Here is a 16,169-nt window from a genome sequence, read left to right as displayed (position 1 = left end):
TTTCTGCTGGAAGGACATGCCTGCAAGAGGCTCGAGAATAGCCTTTGAAAAAGTTTAAGAGAAAATAACATTATATATACTCCCTTTGGAGCACTATGTTGAATATAGTACAATATACTAGTGATATTTAATCAATTTCTTTAATTTCTGCACTTGAGATACCCCTTCCAACACTTCACAAAATAAATACACATTGTCACCCAAGACAAAAAAGAAATGCGCTATTGATTGGAAAATTATTTCAGTTGGACAAACCCTGGTTTAACATCAGATCTTTTCCTGCACAGGGTACAGATGCCACCATGTTACACAAGCTGAACTCCCAGCACAAGCTTAACACCAACTATATTCCTCCAAAGAATAACTACGAAACCCAATTTGGCATCAACCACTTTGCTGGAATTGTTTACTACGAAACAAAAGGTATGGGGCAGCTCCAGTGGCACTGCAGTTGTGAGGGGATGCTCGGGGGAAGGTGATCTGCTGCTGCATTGGAGCAGAGCAGGACTGTGCTCCTTTCCTGGATGCAATGACTTGGCCCTTCAGTGGTGTGTATGAGCTGCAGTTTGGTGCTTTTCCGTTTGTGTGTGCCCATGACAGAATTGCAGTGCTTTGCACGACATGCATCTTTGATCCAGTCTCAAGATGCACCTCTTTCTTCCTTCTCTTGGTCTCCCTTTCTCTGCCCACTCATCACTCCCACTACCTCCCCAAGAACAGCCAGTATTCCAGCAATCCAGCGGCTGCTTGTAGAGCACATACTGCCCATGTTGCACTGTGTCATCTCTCTATTGTCCCATTATTTCTCTAGGTTTCTTGGAGAAAAACAGGGACACGCTGCATGGAGACATCATTCAGCTGGTGCATTCCTCAAAAAACAAATTCATCAAGCAGATCTTCCAAGCAGATGTGGCAATGGTAATGCAGGCGGGAGAAGACCTTTATTCACAAGGAGGGGTGTTCTTGGGGAGGAGTGGAAGATTTGTAAGAGTCATATTGCTCTGATGCTGTTTGGGGTGTTTCAGACCTGTTAGTGTGAGCCAGCCATCAGAAAGCATTAATGCAGAGTCACAGGTACACCCATGCTCACGCCCCCAGTTCACTGCATTCAGCTCGTCAAATATTATTTTGCACTGTGATTGCTCCTGTCTTGTGCAGGGTGGGAGCGATAAGGTTTGTGTTTGTAGAAATCCAAGAGAGAGCTAGCCCCTTGAGCTGAATAGTCCAGATCTGTGTATAATAGAGTGAGAAGTGAAAACCAAATACCTGTAGACCAGAGCAGAACGAATGGACAATCCAGCTGGCCCTTAAGCACAGCAGCAGGACTGGGAGGGACCACCCAACAGTCTTGTTTGGCTGTAAAGACAGCAGAGACAGGGGACACCAGTTACACAAGCTGAACTTCAAAGTTCCCCTTTCCACATCCCAGTCCTCCAGGAGCATATGTGCTTACTCCATGCTCAGTGTGGGAGAAGATCATGTGTGCTGAAGCTTTGAAGAAAGGCACAGTTATTGCTTTAACCCTTCCCACCCCGTCTGAGCATTTATTACTGGGATATCAGCTTAAATGCTGAGATTAGTGACTATTTCCATTAAAAACACAAATATATGATGTTTTCTTGAGTAAGTTGAACATCTACATCTCCCCACTAAAATGTCATCAGTCCCACTCCCAAAATTGAAGTACAAACTGTTTTAAACTATCAGCCTTGCAGAACCTGAAAATCTAAACAGGTAGGTCACCATGGCTGAATCCCCCAGTCCTTCCCCGGGCAAAGCTATGGGACTGCCAAGGGTGTGGGGATACAATTTTCCAATGCAACCAAGTTTTTTAGAAGCTGGAGTCCTATTTCCAAATGCCAGCCAAGGCCACTGATGGTCCAAGGGACTTAGGGACTTTCAGGAGTGCCAAACAGTTTTAAGTGCTCAATTCCTTTGCTTGCTAAGGCAAAGGAATGGTTAAATTCCCAAGAAATGTCTTTAAATAGGCTGCAGACAGTTTTGCAAGCCTTGTTTGTAACCTTTAGTCATTCAGTTTTGCTCCTGCTGAAATGAATGATCAATGTTAATTAGGAACAAGATAACATTTATCAGGGATTGACAAATATTGACAAATATTTATTGGCACGACACTCCCGGTGGGTTGAGAGCTATCCCCAGATGTGGATGCTCACGCTGAACTAGACGCTAACTCCCTTAGCATCAGTGCTGCCATTTACTTTGCTTTTTATTGCTTGTTCCTCACTGCTTTTTATTTTCAGTGCAAGCTTTGCAGTTCTCCTTGGATATGATTTCTTGCTTCTTTGGGCAAAGCAGAGATGCACTCTGGGGAATCGATGAGAGGGAGCGCTCAGGTTTACAGAGTCATGTAGGCTGCTTCACAGGGACATTTACCAAGCACCTTTAAAAGATAATGGAAGTATATAATAGCAAAATTGAAATCTTCACCTGGGCATTGTCTGCAACCTGAGACCTTTTAAAGCATCAGAGCAGTTCTTTTTGAGATAAACATATATTTTTTTATTGTTCCATTAAAAATATTCAGAATCTGTCCCGAGTAGTAGCCCCTGTGCTTTGATACTTTAACAATCTCTGATTTTCTTTTTTGAATGAGAGACTTGTAGCCAGACTGGCATGGAACTGCAAGAGGAGCAAACATTGTGCACCAGCTCCCCTAAGTACACACAGTGTTAGTGTGAACTGGGAGCGCACAAATCCCCTGAGCACGATGTAAACAAAACTGCTCAGACAAGCAGGATCCAACATGGGGCTGAGATGATTTTGCCATTGCTTTCCATCAAAATTCCATAATCTTTGCAGCCTCTTTCTTAAAACATTCCCCAAAAGAAGGAGCATATGAGCCTGGGTCGTAGGAATTGATTGCATGTAGCAAAGAGCTGGGAGAAAGGCTCTTCTTGGAAGTGTGCACGCCTTCCCCAAGCATCAGTGAGACAACCCGTGGAGAAACCTTCCAGAGGCACTCAGGCCAGGTCAATCAAATCTATCTTCCCTTAAGAAGAGAGGGCTGCTCTGCTAAGAGCTAAATCAAATAATGAGGTGTTTTGCTCAACAGCTTCCAACTTTTGGTCCTCAGGAGCTTACCAAGGAGTTTGTAACATTTTGTGAGTCAGTGAAAAGCAAGTCCGTATCTGCTTTACCTTCAGCCTTTCAAATGGGATCCTTACGTGCCAGAAACTTGAGAAAGCCACACACCAGAGGAGTTTGAAAACTAGTCGAGAGTGTTTATTTGAATACAGTAGTAACTGGTCTCTGAAAGACATAATATTTGTGCACAACAAAAACTGTGTGGTGAACTGGGTATTGCTGGAGCACATGGGTATGTGAAGCTGGTTTTATGCATGCCCATCATGGAGGAGGCCTATTTGCATGTGTTTGCTGAATTGGAACATTGCTTTGAGTGGTGCCAGGTGAAATGATGGATTCTGTGGGAATTGTACACCATTACTCTGAGGAATCAGCTAGTGTAGTCTGACAGCACTGCTTGCTCAAGGAACAGGTAGAAGGAGAAGTGGAGGATGGAAACTGGTGAAGGGAAAAACAAATAGGAAATTTGGGGGATTTCCCCTTGGCAAAAATATTAATTCTATGGAAAACATTTGATTTGTTGGATTAAAATCCAGGAAGAAGGGAGGGATTTCTTTAGAATTTTTGTGAAAATCTGTTTTTTCCCCTGGCATCTTCCCAACTGCTGTGTATTGAGAGCACCGGTCACAGGAGAGCAGGGATGTGAGAGGGAGAGGAGTGGGGATGGCTGAAACTGGATGGATAATGAGTGACATTAAAAGATGTAGAAGAGTTGTTCCAAGAAGCAAAATCTGGACAGTGGCAGCTTCAGGGGTGTCCCTCAGCTTCAGGGATGTGAACATGGAGAAAAGGGGAAAAGCCAGGAGGGGGATAGACAACACTCTAAGAATGAATTTGTTTGTAAAATATTTTAACATCTGGACCACCAAGATTAACAATGTCAGGATCCCATTTCAGTTATTCTTTCTTTTCACTATTTGCTCTTCTCTGTCTCTGTTTTGTTTTTGTTTTTCACCCGTGCTTCACGTAGTTTCTCTGTGGCTATGCATCCAGCACATTTGGCCAGTCGCCCACACCCACACCAAAGGTAAACTGAATACACGAGTTCCTCTGTTATATATTCATTCTCCTTGGCAAGGATTGTGCTTTGCTCTTGTTGGTTTATTCCTCTTCTTGCACTATCTATAGAAGATCCATTTCAAGCATCCAATGTGATGGAGAGCATTTTTACAGCTTGTTGAATAGATACAGGTGTATGACTGTCATTTATTTCTAGAATTCAGCTCAGAAGAGCTTTGTAATGACAGGAATTTGGTTTGGATAAAATCAGAACCAGCCTGAGCAAAAGTTCTGAGGATTTTTTTCTGATATTTGAATCATGGTTCATCTGTGGCATTTGGTGGTTGTTTATCATGGTGCCACTGTTGGGTTCAGTGGGACATTATTCCTCCATGCAACTGCAAATCTGGCCCTGTGTTGCCCTTTTGGGGGCAGGAAGCTGACAGCTCGTGTGTGAAGAGAGACTCCTGGATTGCATTTCTGGATTGCTTGGAAATGCCATCATTGTCGGTGGGGTTAGTTCTTGTCCAGAGGAGAGTTCAAATCCAAGCCTTCAAAGACACAGTTAATATTGAACTTTGCCATGATCACCAAAACATGCTCTTGGCACATTTTTAGGTCTTTTCTGTTGCATCTCAACTCCTGACTGGTTCTGATAGCTTCCCAAACCTTTCTTGCTAGATATTTGGCCATAGGGTAGCATACTGTGTGCTAAAGTTTTTATGTTAGCTTTGCAACTCTGCTCACATTTCCATGACAATCTTTTGATATCCAGAGGGTTATGTTCGAGATAGATCTGACTTTCAAAATTCAGGTCCTTGCATGGGGCTGAATTTCAACCCTTCTTACCTGTGCAGTGTCTCGGATGTTTGGACTTGGAATTCCAATGAGGAGGATCAGACCCTAAATGACCCGAAGCCATTCATTCCAGAGTTGGACTCCTTTCCCCTCCATATCATGATTGCAAACTGTTTAGATTGCAGCATTTCATTGGGCCTGTCTAGAGTGGTAGCAATGCCACGCGCACACACACAAAAATCCTTCCTGAGTTAGCATATAGTGGGATTAAATCCAGGAGAAGCTTGTTGTGCAAAATCTCTTAGAAAAGCCCAGGCCAGTCTTTTTCTCTGAGACAACAGGAGATACAAAGAAATGGGAGGCATAATGCTGATGATTTCTATGAGTTTTGTTGTTGTCATAGTTGTTCTCATAATATAGCCTCTAGTTTTGTACATTTTCTAATTAATAATAATTGACAGCATTTGTCAGGCACTGAGGCAAGGGTGGAACAGCCAAGCCAACAAAAATTTTCCAAATACATCAACATCAGTAAGTTTTATAAAATGGGGGGGTAGTTCAAAATAGGGGGGTGTAGTTCCAAACTCATCACTGTTATGTAGCCCATGTCAGCTTTGCATCTGAAGGCACTTTCCAGACAGCACAGCCTTTAGGAAAGAGACTGTCTCTTCACTATATGTACTGTCTCTTCACTATATGTCACTGCAGAACCTGCTGTGAGGGGCCCTCAACTTTCTCTGGTCACCTGGAGGCCATCCAAGTGACATTGCATATAACAAAATAACAAACAAAACCCATCATTTTTCTCAGACTTCAGAAAAAAGGCTGAGAAGCATCATGTCATGTTGCTATGGTCCATTTTAGTGACCTTATAGTCCTAAAGAGATGAGATGACCCTCCTTTGACCAGAACCTTTCCCCACAGTACTGCCGGGGGTACATGCTTCTCTCTCTTTCCCTAACTCACCTTAAGAAATTAATCTTTCTGCATTTCCACCAAAGCCATCGCTCTGTCAGGCCTAGTGCTGAGCAGTGTTCCTGGTTCACCATGCAGCCTTCTCCTTAAAGGAGGAGAAGGTGCAGAGGGACAGCATTAGTAACTCCTACCATTTCTGTCTCAGTGACATTTCTCCTTTTAACTTGCCTTTTGCCTTGCTTCTGTTTACTTGGTTTGGATGTCAAAAACTAAAAAAACCTTTGTCATCATCCTTGCTCAGGCTCTGGGTCTGTATGAAGACCATCCTACCCACCATAACTTTGAGTCCAACTTAATCCACTGAACCTGCCGGGTGCAGGTAGGCTGAGCTGGTAATTGCCTTCTCAGCTGTGGACATGTAAGTACCTAAACATGTCCAAGACACCAGAGAAAGGAGCCTGAATAGGGCCCTAGAGATTTTACAGCTTCACAGAGATGCTGGGAAATGTCCTGATGCTCCAGCTGTGCCACTGGACATCTTGGACACCCCATGCTGTGGGGACATACTCTTGTGTTCTTCTGGTGATATCCTGCCTTGACTTTTATCTTTATGTTACTGCAAACAACCATGAATGTGTTTGCACCCCTAAAGTTCAGGCTGGCTTGAGTTGGCAGAAAGAAGTAGCATTGAAGGTTGTCTGAATGTTGTGCTGGTCTGCCCATCCTTCTGAATTCTCTTCTGAGATGGAGCTTCTCTGTAACCATGTAATTCTCTTCCTTTTTCTTATTTTTCTTTTCCATTTTTTTCCCTTTGATGCTGAGCACAGACTGAGTGATTATTCAGTGCCCCAGTCTGGGCTACAGAACCTGTGGATCCCGTTCGTCCTTCCCTGTGACACACAGGTCTCATCCTCCCTTGCGCTAGGCTCTGTATGGACACCTGTGAAGAGATAACCTGAGTCTCAAAGATGTTACAGTTTCAAGAGTTTGAAAGCTAAGACATGTCTGGCCAGGAGAAAAGCCGAATGTACTCAGCTCTTTCTCCTTCAGGCTATGGAGACTGGGTCTGGTTTTAGCTAAAAAATGCTCCTCCTGGGCAGTAAAACCTCTATTTTCGCTGCCTTGCTAGGCTGTGTTGGCAGGCTGCTCCACTCCTTTTTTTGGCTGTTTTGTTGGGATAAGGAAAGAGGTGTGATTCTCCCCACACTGGTGTTGAGGTGAGGTGAGAGGAACCGCGATGACTTCAGTGGTGTCACCTTGTCCCTGCAGGAGGAAGCTGATGCAAAGCCCTTGTATGAGTATTCATTGTGTGCCTGAGAGCCCAGTTAGTGCCCATAGGGCTGGTGCCCACTGCTGAGAGGGGTCTGTGCACCAGTGTCAGGGCCAGGAAGCATGTGAATGGATGGTATGGTGCAGTCTTGAGAAGAGGAGCCCAGACCACTCTGACAATTTGGATAGGAAGACAAGCTGCTTTCTGGCTGCTGTCCCTTCCCTCCAACCCCTCCCAGCAAAAAGCTGTCAGGTGCAAGGATGGAGAAACCATCACTGCTTTTTACCAGAGCTAGATGCATGCAGGGAAGCAATGCAAGGCATCAGTTACCTAGAGAGGCAGGTCCTGCTGTCTGGGAGCAAACCGCTCATGCATTCCCTTGTAGACACTCGTACAAAGTCTTGCACCCTTCCTACCACCACAGCTGAAAAATGACCTCTCCCAGCCAAGCCCAAATTGACAAGCCTAGCTAACATGCAATTGCTTCCAACTTCTGGCCCTGCTCCTGCATCTGTTGCTGCTTCTAACCCCTGCGGCTACTCTTCCACATTTCAGAGAGGTGACCCCTTGCACATAATTAGCAAAGTAATAAGAAAACATTAATCAAAGCTATCCAGACCAGGATTCTTGCTGAAGCAGCCTATTCTTCATCAAATCTGTGATAGAATGTGAGTGCCAGACTCTACAGTGCTCTGCAGGTAGCAGCTGCATCCATTAATTACTCTAGATTTGTTAACAGTTTGTCCTTCAGTGGAGGATTGTACTGGCAGAGATCACCTATAGCTGCCCCTGCTCTTCTTGACCAGCAGGCCAGGTTTTCCTGGTGTGTGCATGAACTGGGTTTTCTCTTGTTGGAATTCCATGACGATTTTGTGTTTGTGTTGACTGGGTTTGTCTCAACATCATATCCAGCCTGAGCTGTGCAAATTCCCTGCCCATGGTGAGGGCGTTGGACTAGATGACATTCATTGTCCCTTCCAACCTGAACGATCTGTGATTGTATGAAATTCCTCCATTTTGGGGGGTGGGAATGTTATCTGGCAGGTTATTAGGGCTGTATGATGAAGCACACGTAAAGATTTTGGAAAAGTGGAAATTAAACTCACCACCTTGTGAAACATAACAGCAAGACCAGTGCAAACAGCGACTTTGTGACTCCACAAGTGGCTTGACCACCGGTAAAGAAGAGGATGTTTGGAGGAAAAATGCTTTAAAATCCTGCTGGAATCTTCCCTTTGGGAAATCCCTAGCCATTAGGTCATGCCACAGCTTGCCCTATTTTTTATTTGGGGAATGTTGCATACTGGTGCTCAAGTGTTCCTCCAACCCACCAGCAGTACCTGCTATCCCACAAAGGCTCCCTGAACACCAGACCCTACAAGACACACAGCATCGCTGTGACTGATGTGTGATGAGCTCAGGTGATAGTGACTGACACATAAAATGAGCTAGGGGCTTCGTTTAGCCTGGAGGTGGTTTAACAAGGTTCTCCCAGGGCAGGGAGAAGGGCCTATTAAGGGAAACATCTCTGTTCTGCTTTAGAAACACTTGCCCCAAAATGGAGATTGGATTATTAACTTAACCAAGGGAGCTAAACTAAGCAAAATACTCAAAATCATCCTGATTTGCCCTAAATACCTACCTCATTTAGTCTAGCCAATATTCTTTTCCAAACACAGCTCTAATCTTCTCTGTAGTACAGGCTGAGGTATATAGACCTTACTAGAAGTTTCTAGAACTGTTGTAGAGTCGCCCTGCAGCAGAAGTACCCTGGCTTTCTTTTTACCCTACATGGGTCTCTGGTCCTACATCCCAGGGAGCGGGAAGGGCTCAGCCTGACATAAGGAACCACGAGAGAGGAGTTGGCATGGCCATGCTGCAATGCATGGGGACAGGGAAGCCCAAGCCGTTCCCAAGGAGCATCCCTGGGCAGATGCATTGCCCCAAGCTGCAATATAGAGTTTTTCGATGGTCCAGAAGAGGCTGTTTGCCCTCATGGGCAGATCTTCCTCATGGCTTTGCATAGGGCAGATGGGATTGCCAGTCACACAGGAAGGTTTGAGCAGGAGCAATTAAATGATGGCACTTTTCCTCCCTGGGTAGAGGTGTATGGAGCAGGTTGCCAGAGTCTGGCCATTGCAAGCTGTCCGGCTCTGCCCCTGCCCCTCTCCTGCCGCAACACTTAACCGCCTCTGGCCTTGCTCCCTCCTCCAGCCCCGGCTGTTGCGGGAGGTTCCCGGGGATGTGGCCGGAGGGGAAAGGCACTGTTATCCTTTCATTTCCTGAGCTCGCTCCGCTGCGGTTTTGCAGGGAGCGGAGACGAGGAAGCGCTCGCCGACGCTCAGCAGCCAGTTCAAGCGGTCCCTGGAGCTGTTGATGAGGACTCTCAGCGTGTGCCAGCCCTTTTTTGTTCGCTGCATCAAGCCCAATGAGTACAAGAAGCCCATGGTGAGTCCTGCTTTTCTCTCCTGGTAGCTTTTTGTACAGGACTGGCCGCAGGGTCATGCTGCCATCGAGCTAATGACAAAACTCCTTGGGGCATCAGTGGAGTCAGGATTGATCCTGGGTGCTTAGGAAGCCAACCCACAGCCTATTCCACCAGCAAGGGGTTCAACAAAGGGTGGGCAAAATCAGGCACTTGCTTTGCGATCCCATAGCACCCCAAAACTTTTTCACAGAGGGGACCTCCTGCCCCTGCTTTTCTTCCCAAGGACAACCTGGAGGAATTCAGCCTGCATCCCTTTTTCCTATTTGGAAATGCCTCTGAATTTCCATAGGGATAGGTGCCACCCTACCAGGTGAGCTGTAGGGCCCTGGGTTTAGTCCCTATGGCAGGGTTCAATGTTTCCTAAAAGTTATTCCCCTCCCCACGAGTTTTCTCCAAAATCTTCGCTCCCATTAGTTCTCATTCAGTTTCAACCCTGTTTGATCCTTTCAGCTGCTTTCCCCCCACAATTGCCAAAGCTCAATCCTAAAAGCAGAGAAAAATAGAGGCAAAATAGCACAGAGGAATGGTGAGAGGAATTGTTTTGCTGTGATGCCTAGGGACTTGCTTCAAAAGCAACAAACACTCTGGGGACAAACTTGAAGAAGCAAATGAAAGGACGTGGCTGTAAATCCCTTTGACCACAAAATGGTCATGCAGGGAACTCTGAGATTTGCAGTTAACAGTAAACAATAAGGCAGGACCTTGCAGGATTGGTCCCTGGTGCTGTTAGCAATCACCGTTAGCTGCTCACCACTCTTAATAGTGATACTGCTTGGTGAGGACAAGCTTCATTTAAAAATAATTCCAACTATTTGTTTCTTTGAATAATTTTGCCTGTGCCTTGGCACTTAACTTAGCCAGAGCTGGAGCTTTATCTAAAGTTGGTGTCTGTTAGCAAAGCTCAACTGACTGCAAAAAAAAGCATAAAATACTGAATTTAGGAGCTGTTAGATACAAGCAGTGTTTGTTTGAAACTTACTTTTGCTGTTCAGTGAACCTGGCGTGATGCAGGGTGAAAGTTCTGGAGGCTCTCAGAGCAGTTTGCTGTGCCTTTATTCTGGTTTTGGTAAGCGTAAAAAAGGGCCTAATAGCATATTAATGGAATATTTTGGGTTAATATTTAACAATATGTCTGATCTGAGGTCATCTTTTGAGCTGAGATCAACCTTAAGAAGGCCTTCTTTAAGAACATGTGATGTTGAGGAATAGATGTATATCCTGAACTGATGTTAACAAATTATTCCCAGTGCCCTGACTCTGAGCTGCTTTTACACCCAGATGGCTGGGATTAGGTCTGGCATTTTCTGTCCTGTGTAGGAAGTCGGTATTTCATCAGTTCTTGCAAGCGCTAAGCCAGAAGTCTCTGTCCAACCCATTTATCTACAAAACTTTCAGTGAGACACAAAAACAGCTATGATTTTGAAATAATTGGACAAAGAAATTAACCTCCCCATTAAAGTAATGAGTAGATGAGCTAACACTGAATTAGAGACTTCAGTGCTATATAATATGAAATGTGAATTCTTGCCAAATTTATTTTGGGCCTTGGTTTAATAACACAAAGGAGAAAAACAAACAAACAAACAAACAAAAAACAACAGCCAGATAATGGTACACAGAGCTGTACAGGGTGACTGCAAAAGAGAACATTTTCTGGGAGTTCATTTTCTGTCCCTGGCTTTGAAGGAAAGTGTACTGATAGTGATAGGAAATGGGATAGTGGGAAGTGAAAGGTCAGTGGAAAGTCCTGACTGTTTGTTACTTTATGTTATTTTAAAACTTTTGCTTCCTTCTAAATGTGCTTTTGGGGGTGGGGGTGGGTGGGTGTTGGAAATTGTTTGCATCAGGATGCTGGCTGGAGTTCACTGGGTCTGTACATCATCCCATGCTGCTGTTTCTTGGCATTGCTCTGTTGTTCTGGTTAGTGCAAGAGAAAAGTGTGGGATGAAATAGGTAACAAACCACGCAAAGTCAAACCTGTTTCCAGCAGCCTGTGCCTCATCAGGCCTGGATGCCGGGAGCACACGGTTGCCCATATGTGCAATGAACTAGCCCTACAAACACTGGAGGGTTATTTGCAAGCCCACAACCGTACACACACCCTTCTGCTTCATGGCAATGGGAGACAGAGGAACACACACCTCTTTCCTCTGCACCTTTCTCATCCTCAAGACCCACTTCAGATAGAGACAGCTTGAGACCAAATCTGGGTGATGCTACTTTCTGCCTTTTCCTCGCTCATCTGTTGTCTTCTCCTGGGATCAGGATCTGCCTCACTTCACTCCAGCCCTTTCATGGTTAAGTGGCTGCTGTGAGCTAATCAAAAATCTCCCTCCAGGGATGGGGAGATGGGTGCATCCATAGGGAATATCCTCCTGTCCCAGCAGGTGCACCTGGGATACAGGGGTATCTGAGATACGGGCACATACCTAGTTCTCCTCACCCACTGCAGGGAGAGCCTAGGTGACTCACATTTTAGATGCTCCTATCTGTACATGCACAGATCCTTACATTTTAGACAGCTGAAGGGACGGCAGATGAATAACACCCTGGCAGTAATTCTTTGGCCCAGGCTGAGATTTACTGTCCTGAGTTTCTGTGGTGTGCCAGCACCACACCATGTCCACCTTTGGTTTAGACTTGGGTTGAGCACTATTTGGATGCTCCCAGCAGACAACACAGGCTGCAAGAGGGTGCTCTCAGGGGCTCCAGGATCCTTCCTAATGCACTAAAGCACGGCAGAGATTTTCCTAAGCCTCCCTTTGCTTCAGCAGATCTGCCCACCTAGCAGCACCACGCATTCTCCTCCCTGAGGCACCCAAAGCAAGGGAGAGCAGCCAGGTTTATTAGCAAACATCTGCAAGGACTGGGTTACCTGTGTCTGCTGCCTGGCCTTGAAACCATCTGCTGCTTGTCAGGAGCAGCCATGAATGCTGGTCTGAGATTTGCTGTTCCCCTTAAAACCCTCAGCTGGTCTCAGTTCTGACCTGCCCATCTGAAGCTCCTCAGATGTCCTCCTGGGTACAGGGTGGTTTGATGCTTACAGGCTTATCTCAGGGCCTCAGCATTTCTGAGGCTGCACTTTTCCTTTGTGTGACTTCAGGGTGTCACCTACCTTAACTTCAACTGATGTCAGCACCCTAAGACCTCTGAGTGTCTGAGCCTTTGCTGATACGGTCCTCTGCTTACTCTGCCTGCAAAACAGTACCGTCTTGCCTGTACAGGAGTGCTGTGATCATGCCAGCAAAGCTCAGAGCAGTGGTCAGAAGTTAACAACCACGAGTGGTCATTGCAAGGATGACTGTATGGTTTGACCCTTGCAGATGCAGCATTGCTGCCCATTTTCCCAAGGTGATGCTCACCGTTGCATTGTACTCTCCAGTTCTCCTCCCAGTCCTTAGTGTAATGTGTAGGACACATCCAGTCTTGCAAGAATGAATTAAAGAAATGGAGTGAGTCAAACACACTGAACAGTTCATCGGATCAGGCCCATGACAGCCAACAGTCCTACAGCCTTGGGTTCATCAAGTGACGGATTTGGGTGGGTGCCTGACTTGCTTGCCCCACTCACCTTCAGAGTCCCCACTCTCTTATGGCCAATCCAGGCCAAGATGTGCCATCAAACCACCGTGTCCTGTAACCTCCCCAGCTGTTTGACCGGGAGCTGTGCGTCCGTCAGCTGAGGTACTCGGGAATGATGGAGACCATCCGGATCCGCCGAGCTGGCTACCCCATCCGCTACACATTTGTGGAGTTCGTGGACCGGTACCGGGTGCTCATGCCCGGGGTGAAGCCAGCATACAAGCAGGTGAGCATCTTCTTCCACAGGAAATGGTTGCTCTCTGCTGGGCTCCCCAGAGATATTTATGGGGTGTGCTTCCTCTGAAAAAGCAGTTATGCAACATTTGATCCCCAGATGTTACAGTGGTGCTCTGGGTTTTCCGCGTGAAGAAAAAATGGTTATGGGGCTGGCAGGGACCCATGGCCATATGCAGCCTGCCCTTCTCACTCAACCTTAAATGTGGTGACAGTAAAGCCCTGGGAACCTCATTAGCAGAAAACTGCTGGAACTGGGATCAGAAAAGGTCCCCACTGGGCTTGGGAGGAGCAATTGGTGAGGCTGGTCCTGGTGAATCCCATCCCCTCTCCTACCAGGGCGACCTGCGTGGGACATGCCAGCGCATTGCTGAAGCAGTGCTCGGGAAGGATGGTGACTGGCAGATTGGCAAGACAAAAATATTTCTGAAGGTAGGTGGTTTTCCAAATCCCCCTGCCATCTGGAACCCTTGCCTGTGAAGGGGTCTCCTGCCACTCCCTTTCCATCACAAGACTTGACCTTTATCCACAGTCAGCCCCTCCTGGGCTTGTGTGGCAGTGGGTAAGACATGGGCCAAGGCAGGATATTTGGGGCTGGCTTGGGAAACAGCGGGCAGGAGGAAGCCCTGATACTGCCAGCACTGATGTATGCATGTACCCATACAGACACAGGAAGAGTCACATACAGCACACGGCCTTTTCCCTCCTGCGCTGAGCTGTAGAGGAATGCAGCTGGGTTAATTAGCATTGATAATATACAGCTATGAGTTGGCTTCAGGGGCGGTGAGTTGGCCGATGTAGATAAGGTGGAGCTGTGGTTGGTTCTGTTAAGTGGTTGGGAGCCAATGAAGAGAGAGCAGCTGAGGAAGAAGGTGAGAGAGGAAGAAGCAAGAGAAGGGAGAACACATGCCCTGGATGAGGTGAGATGAGAAGGCGGCAGCAGAGGGACTGGCATGAAGAGTATGCTGGTATGAGATGGTGAAAGACCTTGTTGCAGCATGATAGTTTGGATAGTGCTGTGACACTGAGCTGCTCAACCTCATCTCCTATCTTCGCCCAAAAAGCACAGAAACAGCAGGAAGAATGTTTATGCAGAGCCCTGCAGAGAGAGGAACTGAGAGCACACCAGTCTCACTTTGCTTTCAGCACATCCTTGCACCACCCAAGATGTGCCTGCAGCCTCCCTCTCTGCATCATTCTGGCTGACACAGAGCAGCCCGGCACTGCCACCCCATTCATGCTCACCGCTCCTTACAAAACCCATTCCTGCGTTTCTCTGGAAAGGTGAAGCTGAGCTGGAGCCAGGCTGGAAGCAAAGGCTTCTCTTGAAGGCAAACCTCAGTGGTAAACCCTGACTGCTTATATTGAAATTTACCCTCAACCCCATCACCAGCGTGAACACCCCCATCTCTTCCCTAGATGCTGTTCCCACTAGTGGCTCTTTCTAGAGCCTGTTATCACAATCTCGCAGCTGTCAGGGCAGGAAATGGAGAAACTGGGAGGCCCCGAGGGCTGCGTGAGGTCGAGCAAAGCAGGAAACGCATGGAGCTGCCCCTGCGGCACCCAGCACGGCAGGGCTCAGCATGCCGCAGCCGGCAAAGAAAGCCGAGTTACAAACAGGGTGAGAGGAATCAGCAGAAAGCTTGGACTGGTGCATGCTCAAGGAAAGTCAGTGTTTCAAGGAGCTGTTTTGCCCTTAGGGTATGGAGGCATTGCAGCCTTGGCTAGTGGGAGTGATGGGACTCAGGCAGCCTGAAGTTTGTTCCCAAATGTGTCCCATGCTCCTGGGAACTGCTCCCATGGCTGACAGCACTATCAGGGAGCTCTGCATGGCAAAGAAACACAATTTGGTTGTTTCCAAACTATGAAGTACTGCATACACAGCTTTTGGATGCTCTGGTTCATTTGGGGATGAAGGCAGCAGATCACTAGGGTTTGTTAGGATTTCCCCAGAGCGAGTAGGTGGGGTGATACTTGGGATGTAAAATGTCCCAAGAGGGTTTTTTTGGACATTTCCTCTGGGGAAGGGCCTTGTGCCACCTCTCCTGCCACGTCAGGCAGATGGAAAGCTTGAGGCATGAGTGCTGTGTCACTTCCTCCCACAGGACCACCACGACATGCTGCTGGAGATTGAGAGAGACAAGGCCATCACAGACAAAGTCATCCTTATCCAGAAGGTGGTCCGTGGGTTTAAAGACAGGTAGGTGTGAGCCCCACTGCCAAATGAGAAGTGGGCTACGCGGGATGTGTCACCCAGCAAGCAGCCCCTAGGGGATGCATCACTCCCTGGGTGCCCACCTGCCCTGTCTGCATCTGGGGAGGGGGGAGCCCTGGTGTGTTGGCACTCAGGAGCGTCAAGTATTGTGAGAAAACTGTAGAGGAAACGAGGAAAACTGTGTTATCTGCTTCAAACATGGATGGAATAGAATCTTCTGTCCCTGTTCAGTGTGGTCTTCAGGGGGGCTGATGTTTGCTATGACAGTGCAGCAGTAGGACTCTGAGCCTGCTGAAGGCTCAGCTGAGCCTCCAGTATGAGGATCCCCACAAGACTGCAATGGGACCACAGGGTCATCCACTGTGACTAATGTTGCTGTCCCAAAGGCCAAAGGGGTTCAGGACTCTCCTTTTTGCAACTCATTTGCCAGACCTGGGAGGAGGGTAGGTAGCCTTGGAGAGCTCATAGCGCCGTTGTGGAAGAAGAGGGGGAGCCACAACCAAGGGCCATCTTCACCCACAGAGAAGGGACATTCTTGGGGCTTTGTGCTTTTTGACTGTCCA

The 16,169-nt window shown here is 47.1% G+C and overlaps 1 protein-coding gene across 5 annotated transcripts in view; it reads left to right on the top strand.

Annotated features, from left to right (window-relative positions):
* MYO7A (myosin VIIA) overlaps positions 1-16,169 on the top strand; it is a 108,153-nt gene that overhangs the window by 58,166 nt on the left and 33,818 nt on the right. For 3 of the 5 annotated variants that reach the window (XM_055802206.1, XM_055802205.1, XM_027777908.2), the window contains 7 exons: positions 288-423; positions 812-918; positions 4,076-4,132; positions 9,398-9,535; positions 13,225-13,383; positions 13,731-13,823; positions 15,497-15,591. In XM_055802206.1, the coding sequence (XP_055658181.1) occupies positions 288-423; positions 812-918; positions 4,076-4,132; positions 9,398-9,535; positions 13,225-13,383; positions 13,731-13,823; positions 15,497-15,591 (785 nt within the window). The remainder of the gene's footprint in view (positions 1-287; positions 424-811; positions 919-4,075; positions 4,133-9,397; positions 9,536-13,224; positions 13,384-13,730; positions 13,824-15,496; positions 15,592-16,169) is intronic. The other 2 variants (XM_055802208.1, XM_055802207.1) reach the window with 1 other exon arrangement.

This window comes from Falco peregrinus, chromosome 4 (assembly GCF_023634155.1).
Source record: "Falco peregrinus isolate bFalPer1 chromosome 4, bFalPer1.pri, whole genome shotgun sequence".
In the NCBI taxonomy this organism is placed as follows: Eukaryota; Metazoa; Chordata; class Aves; order Falconiformes; family Falconidae; genus Falco; species Falco peregrinus.
Note: the sequence above shows the minus strand (reverse complement) of the source record. Positions and strands in the feature narration are given on the sequence as shown.